Here is a 13984-nt window from a genome sequence, read left to right as displayed (position 1 = left end):
TGGAAGGCAGGGTGCAACCTGGACCTGCAGGTCAATGACAGCGAGGGCGGGACAGACATCAGAAAGGGCACGGTAGGTTGTTGGTTGCGCCCAGTCTGCTAGGACAGAAGGGGCAGCGCCTGAATTCTGGGATCCTATCAAGGCAAAAAACAGTTCTGTATTTGGGACAGGGCGTGGCGGCATGGTAGGAACTTATTTTTTAAATGAACACACAATAGGTGCTTAATGCCTATTTGCTGCGTTGACACATAGTAGGTGCTTCATGGCTCCTTGCTGAGTAAATAAAGGGGATACGTGCTCTCCTCCAATTCCAGGGTCCCAGGGATGGGCCAAGAGTATATCTACCTGTACTTGGAGACAGCTGTTTCAGGTTCAGGCCACCTGGCCCGGAGGGACGTGAAGTCACGGGGCCGAGTGACGTCAAGCGCCAGCCAGTTCTCACGGGAGGGGGCTGGGAGGGGCGGGGCCGGGGGGGCGCGGACAAAGGGGCCGGCGCACCACCCCCGCCATCCCCGCGCCCTAGGGCCAGCAGGCCACATCTGGAATTCATTGCTGAGGCCGCCTGAAACAGGAGAGGAGGGCGGGGCGAGGCGGGCCGAGGCGGCGCCTCTCCCTGCCCCCCTTCTCCGTTCGAGTCCCGGGCCCCGGGACGCAGCCGAGCCCGGCGGGCAGCCCTCGCCCCAGCCGCGGCCGTCCCGGGAACGCTTACGCCAGAACGCCTCCGGCCAGGGCAGGGACCCTGGCCCGCCGAGCCAGGTGAGCTTGCGCGGCTAGGGGGAGGTATAAAGGGCGGGTCCGGTCCTCTCAGGTGTAGGGATCCCAGCCGCGGGAGGGAGAGTGGTCCGGCCGGGGGTCTGGGGCTCACCCGCGCGCGCAAGCGCCGCAGGGCTCCTGCTGCACTGAGGGGGTGGTCGTCGTGCGCCCTCTCCCCGACTCCAGGCGGCCCCCGAGGCCTCGACCGTGAACCCCCAGACTGCGCTCACCGCCTTACCCAGCGGCAGGAAGTTGGCGCCGAGAAGGCGGAATCCAAGCCCTTTTGGCCGGAGACTGGGAGGCAGGACAGCGTGCCCGGGGAGTTTGGGGAGTGCGTGGGTGGGTAGGGCGCCCCCTTGGCTGACTCGAGTTGAGCAAAAGGTGCTGCGCGCCGCGGAGCTTCCAAGCCAAGGGGCGGGGCCCACGAAGAGGGCAGTCGCTCATCCGCACATCTGAATCTCTGCCTCAGTTTCCTCAAGTAGTCTTCAGTTCCCCCGCCCGCGGGGAACGTGGCTTTGTTTCGGAAGGAAAGGGAACGTGACTGTGTGGCTCTGGCGCCTCTTCCTTCCCCTGGGGCCCGGGAATGGGGCGTGGGTGCAGGCGCGCGTGGCACGGGCCCCGCTTGGTCCTGGGCCCAACAGCTTCAGAACCTCGCCCCCTCCTCCCGCACGAATTGACTCACCCGGGGATTTCCACTCCCTCCCCCAACTCTGTTCTAGTCAGATGCTCCGGGCACCACGCGGTGAGCCCACGGTTTCTCTCGTGGCGCGACGCTGGTGTGGCTTCGGAAGTGCGGCTGAGGCTGGGATCTACACCACCACACCCCCAAAGTCCTCTGGGAATATCGAGGCAGGGCACCTGGCAGGTCGGAGAGGAGTCCCCCAACCCCACTTGTAGATATGGAGGTCCCGCGCGCGTTTGGCTGTCGCTGGAGAGGAGGTGCCGCCCCAGAAGCCTGGAGTGTGGATACCGTACATTCCTCTGCCAGATAAGGAGGCCGAGGCTGTGGCCCGAGGGAGGGGGCGGGTCCTGTCACTGTTTTCTAGGCGGGCTGGGCTTCGTCTAGTAGGGAGGGCAGCCAGCAGACCCGGGGGTCTCAGCCTCCTTTGCTGATCGGGGCTGGGCTGAGTTTAGGAGCCTCCACTCTCCCCGGTCCACTGGGGCCTCTTTTGTTTTTCGTTGGTTGGTTGGTTGGTTCACTCATTCATTCATCCAGCCAGCCATCCCACGTGTTTTCTGAGCACCTTGTGTATGCTAGGTATCATTTCCAAGGGGCTGCAAATGGACTTGGTGCCAGACACTTACATTCTACTATGGAAGCCAGATAGAAAACTAGAAATATTGTACAATTATACTTTTCAAAATTGCCAAGTGCTGTGAAGATGACAAAGCAAGATACTGTGATGGAAAGGGCCTGGTGAAGGTGGCTAGTATAGACTGGGGGTCAGAGCAAGTGACCTTAAAACTGAAATTTGAAAGATGAGGAGACCCGTCCAGGGAACTGAAGACTACTCAGGATTTGGGGGACGGACATGGCACATGGAAGAACAGCAGGGGCAAAAGCTATGAGGTGGGGTTGGCCGGTAGGAGGCCAGTGTGGTTGGAGTGGAATGACCCTGGGGAAGAGTGAGAGGAGGCTAAATGGGCAGGGGCCAGGCCATTTGGGGCAGTGGGGAGCCATGGAAGAATTTGGAACTGAGTGACATGTTGGAGCTCCCCCTGGCTGCTGTATGGAGACTGGCAGTGTAGGAGGGTGACCTGACAGCTGAAGAGAAACCAAAAGAAAGGGTGGGGGGCTGCCCTAGAGCGAAGAGGCACGGGATCAGTAAGTGACTAGAGGGAATTTAACCACATGGCCTGCCTCATTGGAGCTTGGGGGAGGAGCTCCTAGAAGCCACTGAGCTTCCTCCTGCCTTCCTCTCTCCTAATTTCCCCCTGAACAGTCTCCATCTGTTTCTCTTCCCTTCCCTCCAAACCCTGTCACTTGTCCCTCTTGCTCCATTTCAGGCCTGGCCATTCCCTGGTTTCGAGCCCAGTGACCTCTTACTTAGCCTCTGGGAGGGAGTCAGGGTCGTCTTGGCAAAGGTGAGCAGGAGGCAGGTCCTGTGTGTAGCCAGGCCTGGGAAACCCACACAGGGAGGAGAAGCAGGCAGAGCATGCATCTGCTAGCCCCAACCTCAGGCTGGCTTCCTCTTTCTGGAAAGCACCAACCTGCCTTAAGCTCCTGCTTTATTTAGCAAAACCCTAGTTGGGAAGATGAAATAGTGTGGGCCTCAGTTTTCCCTTCTCTTACTAGGAGAGCCACACCTCTTGAGGATGGCTACAAGCCTCCTGGGGCTGCAGAAAGTGAGGGTGCAGTGTCCCAGTCTTCCCAGGGAAGAAGACAGATGTTTTGGTCAGTTCCTGGGGTTCAAGGGCTGAACTCATTTCTTATTTCTCCAGGAAGTGGTTATAAATCTTTTTCTTGGCCTCCTGACTGGAGAGGGTGGTGGCCCCACTTCAGGGAAAGAGAGGGTGGCCACGGGACACACCCTGTGCTTCTGGCCCTACTAACAAGGGTTCTTCCCAGGCCAGTGATGGGTCCTTGATTCTCAATTTTAAACCCCAGGAGGGGCCCAGTAGGCCAGGGCAGCCTGGGGGCGTCTGGTCGGGGTGACCTGGCGGTCAGACTGCAGTTCAAACTCTCCCCAGGGACTTTCACATAGTTTTAATTATCCTCTGAAAGAAGTGAGCTCCAGCCTCCTGGAAAGGACCAGATCAGTGGTGGTAGCTGTAGCGCACTCCCAGCTGGGCCAATCAGATGCTGAGGATGGAAAGCTCAGGCCAATAAGTGAATAGCTCAATGCCCTGGGATTGAAAATAAGCCAATCAGGGTGTGGGCTGTTTCTGGCCCGGCAATGGGTCTGGTGGGGCCAAGCCAGCTCCTGGGCCTCTGCAGCGGGCAGAGGGCATCAGGGCGCCAGAGGCTCTGTCCTGCACAGGAACAAGGGGCCTCTGTGTGGAGATCTGGGCAGGGCAGCAGCCCCTGGGGATACGCACAAGCCCTTCTCTGTTCCCAAAGTAGGACGGATGTCCCTTCACCCAAGGGGAGCAGCTGCTTCTCTGTCAGGCCAAGGTCTGGGACACCTCTCTGAGGGGGTGCCAGGGATGGAGATGGCCGAGCGACCCCGGAAATCCAACATCACTCTGGGCTCACTAGGAACCGGCCTAACCAGACTTTTCTGGAAGGTGGCTCCTGACCCACACACACATGGTTCTTGCCAGGCCTTGGCAGATGTGTTTCCAGGGATCTGGGGATGGCTCTTCCTGTGCCCCACCCCCCACCCCCATTTAGCAAATGACTCCCCTCATGAAAGGCGGACACTGCACCGGGGCCTCTGAGACACCTCCCCCACTAAGCTGGAGGGAGGCCTTGATGTGGCCTTGCATCCTCTCTGCACTTCTTCCCGCCCCCTCCTCCACAGTTTGGTTTTCCTTGAGAGGGGGGTGACTCAGGCTTTCATGGAAACAAATACCGTTCCTGCTCCCCACGAGGCTGCACGTCCCCTCACCTGTCACATGACTTCAGCACAGCTGCCCCATCTTCCGAGCCAGGACCTCCCAGACTGGTCTCCTGTGTCTCCCCCATACCATCATTCCCTCCCAGCCTTCCCCACAGCGGATGTGACTGGGGAGCAAGGCCTCCACCCTGTTTGTTCTAGGGACCTTACATCTGGATTTCATCCTGCCTGGGAGGGGAGTGCCAGCGCCCTGCCTATCCCTCTGGACCCTCTCTGTCCAAGGGCAGGGCTAGATGATGCTGATGAGAACAGGCTGTGGGAATTTTGCTTGGCTGGCTCAGGGAACACCCCTTCCCAATAGATTGAGTGGAGGGCATGTAGTCCCAAGCAGAGTGTGGCAGGAAGAAGAGAGCTAGTAATATTTATTAAGTGCTTGCTATGTGCTAAGGGTACCTTGTGCATCATTCAACAGGATTTATCATCACCCCTATGAAGTGGGCTTCCTCCCCATTGCACAGATGAGGACGTTGAGGCTGCATGTCGATTGACTTACCCAAGATCCCCCAGCATGTCGGAGGTGGTGTGGTGTTGAACACTAGATTGTCTTCAAGGGCTATGTCCTTGAAGATGATGTGACCTAGGATGCTGGAACCTCAAGGCTGCCCTGGTTTCTCCCCAGGACCTTATCTTGGGAGCACCCATAGCCTCAAGGGTTACACCCAGTCTGAAATCTAGGGCAGTGGGTGGTAATGAGCGGGCATGGTGCCATCAGCTGCAAGCATCTCTCTGACCCAGGTTGGCAAGTGGTATGAGGCCCAAGGTTCCAGTGTATTTGAGAAAAGAGGCAAGCCCTCCAGTTCCTGCCCACAGCTCCACCTTTGGGTAGGTGGGCAAAGCTTCTGGAAGTCTACTTTGTGTCCTTCATGCCATTTGGGGGAGCTTCTGAGAGACAGTGTAGCCTAGAGGTTACAGAGTCTTTGGAGCGGATCTCTTTGGCTATGCCACTTACTAGCTTTGAGGCTTTGGGAAAGTGAGTTAACTTCTCTGGGTTTCCCATCTGTAAAGCAGGGATCATGATAATTCTGACTTCATGTGGCAACTCAGTGAGGAGTGATGGCCCCGGGACTCAGCCCATAGATGTCCAAAGTCAGAACCCAGGCAGCAGCCATAGCACTGACCTATCTGTCTGTCTCTTCTCTCTGCAGCTCTGACAGCTCCATGGCCTCGGCCGGCCACTGAGCCCCACCATGGGCAGCCTGTACTCGGAGTACCTAAACCCCACCAAGGTCCGGGAGCACTATAATTACACCAAGGAGACACTAGACATACAGGAGACACTCTCCCGCCAGGTGGCCTCGGCCCTCATCATCATTCTGTGCTGTGCCATCATAGTAGAGAACCTGCTGGTGCTCATCGCAGTCGCCCGAAACAGCAAGTTTCACTCAGCCATGTACCTGTTCCTGGGCAACCTGGCCGCCTCAGACCTGTTGGCGGGCGTGGCCTTTATAGCCAATACCTTGCTCTCGGGCTCTGTCACGCTGCAGCTGACACCAGTGCAGTGGTTTGCCCGTGAGGGCTCAGCTTTCATCACACTCTCCGCCTCTGTCTTCAGCCTCCTGGCCATAGCCATTGAGCGGCACGTGGCCATTGCCAAGGTCAAGCTCTATGGCAGCGACAAGAGCTGCCGCATGCTGCTGCTTATTGGGGCCTCCTGGCTCATCTCACTGGTTCTTGGTGGCCTGCCCATCCTCGGCTGGAACTGCCTGGGCCACCTCGAGACCTGTTCCACCGTTCTGCCACTCTACACCAAGCACTATGTGCTCTGTGTGGTAACCATCTTCTCCGTCATCTTGTCGGCCATCGTGGTTCTGTATGTCCGCATCTACTGCGTGGTCCGCTCCAGTCATGGCGATGTGGCCGGCCCGCAGACGCTGGCCCTGCTCAAGACTGTCACCATCGTGCTAGGGGTCTTCATTGTTTGCTGGCTGCCCGCCTTCAGCATCCTCCTCCTGGACTATGCCTGTGCCGTGCGCTCCTGCCCTATCCTCTACAAGGCCCACTACTTTTTTGCTTTTGCCACCCTGAACTCGCTGCTCAACCCTGTCATCTACACATGGCGCAGCCGGGACCTGCGGCGGGAGGTACTGAGGCCACTGCAGTGCTGCCGGGAGGTGGTGGGGGTGCAAGGACGGCAGGTTGGGACCCCGCGCCACCGCCCCCTGCCCCTTTGCAGCTCTAGCTCCCTGGAGAGGGGCACCCACATGCCCACGTCGCCCACGATTCTAGAGGGCAACACAGTGGTTTGAGGGACAAGTGGGCTGACAACCAGGCCATTGCAGAGGGCTCCATGGAGAGGTGCCAGGTGACCTCAGACAGAGATGTGGGGTTGACAAGCAAGGTGGCCCACTCCACAGACCTGGGTAATATTGAAAATATTTTATACCTGGGATGGCCAGCTGAGGCACTGACCTTTGGAACAAAGAGCTGTGGCAGAGTCCTAGAGGCCAGTGCAGTGACTGGCATGATCCCTTCAGAACTGGATTACAGGGAGGTCTGAGGTTACCAGGAAAGGGCCTGGGTAATAGCAGACAGTCACTCAAGAGGAACTCAGGGCAGGAGCAATTTACAACCTGGTACAAAGGATTTTACTTCACGACTGTCTGACCCTGTGCCAGACTTCACCCTGTGCCAGACTCTCCTCTCTGAATTTACCACCCTTGTCATCTTCTCCTGGCAGCCTCAGGCCACTTCCCTGGAACCACTGTCCCAAGAGGCTGGCGACTTCCTCTTTGACTGTTGGGGCAGTCCCAGCTAACAGTTGCCTGGGCCAAAATCCACAGCTTCCCCAAATTTCACCAGCTGGCACTTTGGCCACTTCTTTCCTTTTACTCCACGAGATGCCAGGAAACCACAGGCTGGATGGGGGGGGCCTGAACCCCATTCTCAGACCTCATTGGCCAGTTGCACTATTTGGGGCACAGAGAAATCATCAAGGGCTGGAAAAACCTGTCTGGGGAACTGAGGAGGGCTCTGGGTTCTCAGTGGCACAGCATGGAACTTAGAAAATTCTGGGGAGCTGTTAGCCCAGGACCCTTTCACCCTCCCAAAAAAACAACTACCCCCAGGCTACTCCCACCTCCAGCCTGAGCTGAGGTACAGCTCTCCTAAGGCAGAGCAGCCTTGAGTCCACTGTGCCTCCTTTCAAGTTGTAGTGAATGGAGCAGGGAGTGAGGGTGCCGAGGACATTTGTGGGGGCTCTCCCACAACCTTCCCCAGAAGGACTTTGCTAAATCCTGTGGATAGATAGAAGGGTCATTGCGGTACAAACATATATTTATGTGTGTCTGTCAGTGTCTGTGTGTGTGCGTGTGTGATGTCTGCGACCCTGTCCCCACCATGTTTCCCCAGAATGGATGCTATTCTGTCGTCCTGTGTCTCTGTTGAAGCTGCCAAAGAGGGGTCCGGCCCACACAGACCCCTTCGTAATTGCTGGCTTATTTCCCCACTTGAGAGCTGGGCTGCAGCTCACCTTGGGGAAGGAAACCTCATGCCTCAAAATGATTTCTTGTGAATGCAAGGGCTGGGAGGGTCTTTGGGGGGCCAGGAGCCAGTTGGGGGCTTGTCTCTCCTCATTAAGCTCCCCAGATGCCCCCATGCCCCATGTCTGAGGCTGGGCCCAGGCCAATAAACGGTTCAATTTCTCTTTCTGATGTCTGTTGTCTTTTCAGGTTTAAGGTGGTAGTTCTCCCATTAGCACCCTGTGGCTGGGGGTGGATGGAATGGGGGAGGGTGACTGCTGCCCAGGCAACTCACCACCCTTTGTCAGCCTTCCCATTCTGTGCCCCTACCCTAGCCCTGCCCAGACCAAGATTGCAGTGGCTTCTGAGAAAATGTGGTCAACGCTGGCATTTCCCGAGGCCAGTTGTCCGGGGCCTTCTTCCTTTTCTTCAAAGAAAGATCTGATGGTGATGGGGTCCCCTTTCTCCATCCCAAGTACGTGTCTCTCCTTGGGAGCTGGAGAGATGATCTTGCCGCTCATGGGCCCACATGGCCCTCCAGAGCTCAGTATTCCCCAGAGAAATAGCTGACCAAGCACTTTCCAGGCATGAAGACCTGAATCTTCACGAGGTGGTGGGAGTTACTATAAGCTCCTTTTATGGAGATGTGGGTTGAGAGAAGTTAAGTGAGCTCCTCAGAGTCACACAGCCAGTTGGGGCAGCACCTGTCTGGATTTGAACTCAGGTGGGCTGACGAGATCCTGCTAGCTCTACTACTGGGCAAGAGAAAGGATCCTCAACCCCCTTTTTGCCATGAAAATGTGGGCTGCTGGCTCCAGGCAGCCCCACCTGGAACCAGGCAAAGCCCTACGGAACACAGTTGAGGGGTGGTACCTAGCTCAGCTTTAAGGTGACACCCCACTCCTTTGCCCAGAGGCACAGGGCCCAGTGGCTCCTTTGAAGATCCAAGGTTTGATTGGGAACACAGAGCCCCAAGCTGAAGCCTCACCTAGCAACACCAGCACAAATACTAAGGCAGCCAGTGGGAGAGGAGTGAGGCAGGCAGCAGCCAGAGGCTGAAAGGCCTGCACCCCCATTGGAATTCCCCTTGCTCCAGTAGTGCAGAGACAACCTCTGTTTGGAAACCTGAGCCCTAGCTGAGATTGGGAGGAAGAGGCATAGGCCAGGCAGGAATCAATAAAATTTCCCCCAGTACCCACGTGCTACTTCTGTCTCCTTCAGGCCTTTGCTCAAATGCCACCTCCTTGTAGAAGTCTGCCCTGACCACCTTCCCTCTCAGTCTAGCTCCTTGCCTGCTTATCACCTGGCAGTGTATTATATAACAGTTTATCTGTTTTCCCCCATTAGAATATGAGAACCTTGAAGATAGGATTGCATCTGTCTTCTCCACCACTGTGTTTCTAGCATGTTAAACAGCACTTGGCATGTTCCCACTACAGGGCCTTTGCATCTGCTGTTCCCTCTGCCTGGAATGATCTTCCCCCAGACATCCTTATGACGCTTCTCCTCCCTCTGATCTATATTCAAACATCACACCCTGGGCGAGGCCTCTGGCCTCACCATGCACGAGTTTCTTTTCCTATATGCCTCTCTTGCTGCTCTCTAATGTGGAACACATTTTGCTTCATCCTGATTATTTTCTATCTCCCCCTCTAGAATACTAGTTCCACGACAGCAGGGATTGGTGCCTGTCTTCACTGCTTGGCCCCAGAACAGTGACTAGCACACAGTAGGTGATCGATGTTTGTGAGATGAATGAAAGCAAAAGCAAATGATGGTCATATCAGTAAGTGTTAAGTGCTGTGAAGAAAATAAAATAAAGCAACAGTTTTGGGGTACTCTGTAGAGTAGGCACTATCATCAGCACTCTAACAGGTAAGGAAACTGAGGCACAGAGAGGTAAAGTGAACTGCCCAACGTCATGTAAAATGTGAGTGGAAGTGTCAGGATTTGAACCCAGGCAATCCTTGATTGAAGATCACAGTCACATCTGATCCTCCTCAGTATCCTGTTCTGAAGATCTACTTTAACTCTTAGAGCCTGGAACAGAAGGGACCAACGTATAGGGATGCAAGATGACTTTCACCTCCTTTCTCCCTAATGAGGTAGTTGGATATTAGGAAGCATCAGAATCATCTGGAAGAACCCTTTAAAATGCAGATTCTTAGGCTCTGCAGTGAGGGATTCTGATTGAGTAGGTCTGGAGTGACCCCATTATTGCATGTTTTTCACCAAACGCCTCCAGGCATCATCTTGGGACCATAGTTTAAGAAAATTCTAGACTCCATAATCTCAGAACTTTCTGCATTGGTGGAACTATGCCATATCTACCCTGCCCAATTGTGGGCTACTTGGCACTTGAAATTTGGCTAGTGTGATGCAGGAACTAAATTTTAACTTTAATTTAAATGTAAATAGCCACGTGTGGCCATTAACAGTTCTACATTGTGCATCTTGTTTCTGCAGCCTCTGAGCAGCTGAACTCTCTTGGCATTATGCCGCCAATTCAACAAAAATTCATGAGTCTCACCATCATTATTATAAATGACATGGTAGCTTCCACATGTATGGGTTTCTCATACAAAAGGATTTCAGAGGAAATTGGTAGTGGGTAAGGACAGATGCCTACTTATTAGCATCCAGGCTCCTGTCTATCTGCCTGCCTGTCCATCCATCCATCCTTCCATCCATCTACCTAAGCCTGTCTGTCTATCTATCTATCTATCTATCTATCTATCTATCTATCTATCTATCTATCTATCATCTATCTATTTATCTATCATCTATCATCATCATCTATCATCTATCTATCATCTATCATCTATCATACATCTATCCACCTAAATACTTTGTTTCCTAAGAATAAAGCATTCTCCTATATAACCTCAGTAAAATTATCAAAATCAGAAAATTTACAAACCTTTATCAGATTTCACCAATTGTTCCATTACTGACTTTTATAGCAGAAGAAAATCCCAGACCACTATTGCATTCAGTTATCTTTTCAGCCTCCTTCAATTAGCTGGGCATCATCCCGTGCACTGAAAGGTTGTGTTTTGGAGCACAAGCCTGGGTTGCCAGTTGCAGACTCAATCCCAGTGGGGCGTGTGTGGGAGGTGGCCCATCGATGTTTCCCTCTCTCTCTCCCTTCCTCTCTCTCTAAAAGTCAGTAAAAATAAATAATAAATAAATTAATTAATTAACAAATAAATAACAGTTCCTGAACCTTTACCTTTTGTGACCTTGACATTTTAGAAAGATATAGGTCAGTTACTTGGTAGAATGTCCTTCAACTTGGGTTTGGCTGATGCTTCCTCATTATATTCAGGCTATGTATTATGCATTTTGGGGGCAAAAATACCACAGAAGTAATGTTTTTCTCAATTAGTCTCATTACCAGCCATGCTAACTTTGATCACTTGGTGATATCTGCCAAGTTTCTCTACTTTAAAGTTACTATTACCCCCTTTGTAACTGTCTTGTGGAGAGGTTCTTTGAGACTCTGTAAATAACCTGTTACTCATCAGACTCTTACTCCTTTAGCATCACACAGAATGGATGTTAAAGGAGTAGGAAGACATCACATCATTTCATTTGTAGATACGCCAGTTTTTATCTTCAAAAGAAAACAACACTTTTTTTCAATGTAAGTGCAGTACCATAATTATACTTATCAAAAGTATCAGTGTTAACATTTCCCCATCTGCCTATTTTGAGTAATCTTTATTGATTTCAGAGAGAGGAAGGAGAGGGAGAGAGAGATAGAAACATCAGTGATGAGAGAGTCTTCATTGATCAGCCACCTCCCGCAGGTCTCCGAGTGGGGATCAGGCCTGCAACCCGGGCATGTGCCCGGGAATCGAACTACAATCTCCTGGATCCTAGGTCGATGCTCAACCACTGAGCCATGTCCGGCTGGGCTAGTTAGTGAGTTTCTTAAGTACTGTTTAACAACCTTTCCTTGTTAAGCAATAGACTTAACCACCTATTTAACCTTGTTTAACTGAGGTTGAGTAATTCATTTGTTGAAGAAACAGGTTGTTTGTCCTGGAGAGTTTCATAATTTGCTATTAGCTGATGGTATCCCCTTATGTCATCTTCCTCTTCCCCAAGATTTAACATAGATATTTTTGGCTTAAATTTTTTACGGGTGGTGCTTCCAGCAGGAGGATATGATATCTCAATGTCTCTCTTTTACTGATGACTAAGACTAATCGGGGTTCAGATGCCATCAGTCTGATCCCACCTTTGTAAATTCCCATCCAAGTGTTTTCTAATGGTACGATCATCCATGAACAACTGTTCCCTGGGCTCATCGTTGCATTAGCAGTCTTCAGAGGGTTTCTAATCTATCTCCCCATCTTCACATCCTGGCCAGTTTTCTCATTTGTCTACAAGGCAAACGTACTTTCCCCCAAATCAAACCCACAACCCTGGTGTTTTGGATGACACTCTAACCAACTCAGCTACCTGGCCAGGGCCAGGACTCTGCATTTTTACTCTGTGCCACTTCTGATGTGAACCATGCATGACTTACAGTTTTCAAAATGCTTGTTTGAAGGCTGATACAGGGCCATAAGATACTGCCTTGAGGAAATATAGGACAAGGTCATTGCTTTGTCATTTCCTTGTGGCTAAACCAGTCATTCTTATCCAGGATGATTCCACACCCCCAGGGGACATTTGGCAATTATGGAGACATTTTTGGTTGTCCCACCTGGGGGATGGGAGTGCTACTGGCATCTAGTGGGTACAGAGGTCAAACATGTGGCTAATCACCATGAAATGCACAGGACAGTCCCCCCATGACAAAGGATTATTTGGTTCCAAATGTCAGTAGTGCTCAACTTGAAGAACAGTGTGCATCCCTCTGGCTCCTTCCACCTGGTCAGCTGGTTCAGGACTGCTAGGCGACAGCTGAAAGAATGAGGAAGCTTCTAGAGACATCCCCAACGCCCTGATTGGAGTCTCTGTCCACGTCTCTTTGCCAGGTAGTTTTAATAACTTGGTGATTGCCTTTGGAGAGGCAGTTGTGGTTAATTAGTGTTTATTTCCAGATAGGAGGAGCTTCACGTGAAGCCTCTCTGATTTAATGGCCAGGGCAGGCCCAGGTCTCATCCCTGCTCAGTGTGGTGTGGATGATTTTCTTTGCTGTTCAGGAGCAGATGCTGTTGTGCTTTTTACTTCTTGTGCCAGGAGGTAGGTGACGCACCCAAGGTCTCACCACTGTTTTTCTCTAGGGCCTGGTGGCTATAATGGCTGGTAGGAACCCAGACAGGCTGATGAGGGTTGGGTGGGCTGAGGGAGGCAAGGTGGGATATACATAAATGTCTTGGAAGGAAGGAAGGAGGCCCAAGCTTGGAGTACATGAGAGAAATGGGGATAAGTATCCTGGTGACTTCTATAAAAAAAATTAGATAATATGTATTCTTTTGTGCCTGGCTTCTTTCACACAGCCTAATGCTTTTGAGATTTGTCTATAGTTTTGCATGGAGTTACAGAGGGCTCATTCTTGATGCTAAATATCAGCATTCTGCCCATGGGCCAAATTCACCCCACACCCTGTTTTTGTATGGACTGTAAGCTAAGAATGGTTTTTCCATTTTTAATTAGAATAAAATCAAGAGAAAACAATATTTTGTGATGTGAAAGGAGCATAAAATTTCAATTTCAATGTCAAAGTTTTATTGGAACACAGCCATGCCCACTCATTTACAAAATCATCTGTTGTTGCTTTCACACTACAAAGGCAGAGTTGAGTTGTTGTAACAGAGTATGGCCCAGAAATTCTAAAATATTTACTACCCGACCCCTTACAGAAAGTTTGTGACCCCAGTGTATAGTATTCTACTGCACAAACAGATAACTGTCATTGTTTCTATTGGTGTTAGACATTACATGGCCTTCAGTTGTTGGCTGTTGTGAATAAAGCTGTTATGAACATTTTTGTATGTCATTTGGTGGATATTCCAGGAGTGGAGTTGCTGGGTCATAGGGCAGGCATATATTTAGCTTTAGTAAATAAAGCCAAATTGTTTTCCAAAGTGACTATACCATTTTGGACTCCCTCAGCAACACAGGAGAGTTCTGGTATTGCTAACACTTGCCAATCTTTTTTCATCCTGGCCATTCTGGTGTGGGTGGGTGTGGGTAGGAGCTGATATTGCATTAAGGCTTCATTTTGCTTTTCCCTGATGACTAATGAGGTTGAAC

At 51.8% G+C, this 13984-nt stretch overlaps 1 protein-coding gene across 6 annotated transcripts; it reads left to right on the top strand.

The window, feature by feature from the left end:
- The first annotated feature begins 462 nt into the window (after positions 1 to 462).
- S1PR2 (sphingosine-1-phosphate receptor 2) lies at positions 463 to 7956 on the top strand. 6 transcript variants are annotated; one of them, XM_081135789.1, is made up of 4 exons: positions 564 to 756; positions 1473 to 1618; positions 4726 to 4830; positions 5459 to 7956. In XM_081135789.1, exon 4 carries the CDS (start codon positions 5501 to 5503, stop codon positions 6557 to 6559), a length of 1059 nt encoding a protein of 352 aa, XP_080991915.1. In that variant the 5' UTR covers positions 564 to 756; positions 1473 to 1618; positions 4726 to 4830; positions 5459 to 5500; the 3' UTR covers positions 6560 to 7956. The 6 variants fall into 6 exon arrangements, with proteins under 6 accessions (XP_080991913.1, XP_080991915.1, XP_080991916.1 ...); XM_081135790.1 differs by lacking the exon at positions 1473 to 1618; XM_081135788.1 differs by lacking the exon at positions 4726 to 4830.
- Positions 7957 to 13984: the final 6028 nt, after the last annotated feature.

The sequence above is a fragment of the Miniopterus schreibersii genome (genome assembly GCF_964146895.1).
Source record: "Miniopterus schreibersii genome assembly, chromosome: 4".
In the NCBI taxonomy this organism is placed as follows: domain Eukaryota; kingdom Metazoa; phylum Chordata; class Mammalia; order Chiroptera; family Miniopteridae; genus Miniopterus; species Miniopterus schreibersii.
Note: the sequence above shows the minus strand (reverse complement) of the source record. Positions and strands in the feature narration are given on the sequence as shown.

Bases quoted from the DNA above. Each gene is read 5' to 3' on its own strand.
- S1PR2 (XM_081135787.1), top strand. From the start codon at position 5,501: ATGGGCAGCCTGTACTCGGAGTACCTAAACCCCACCAAGGTCCGGGAG.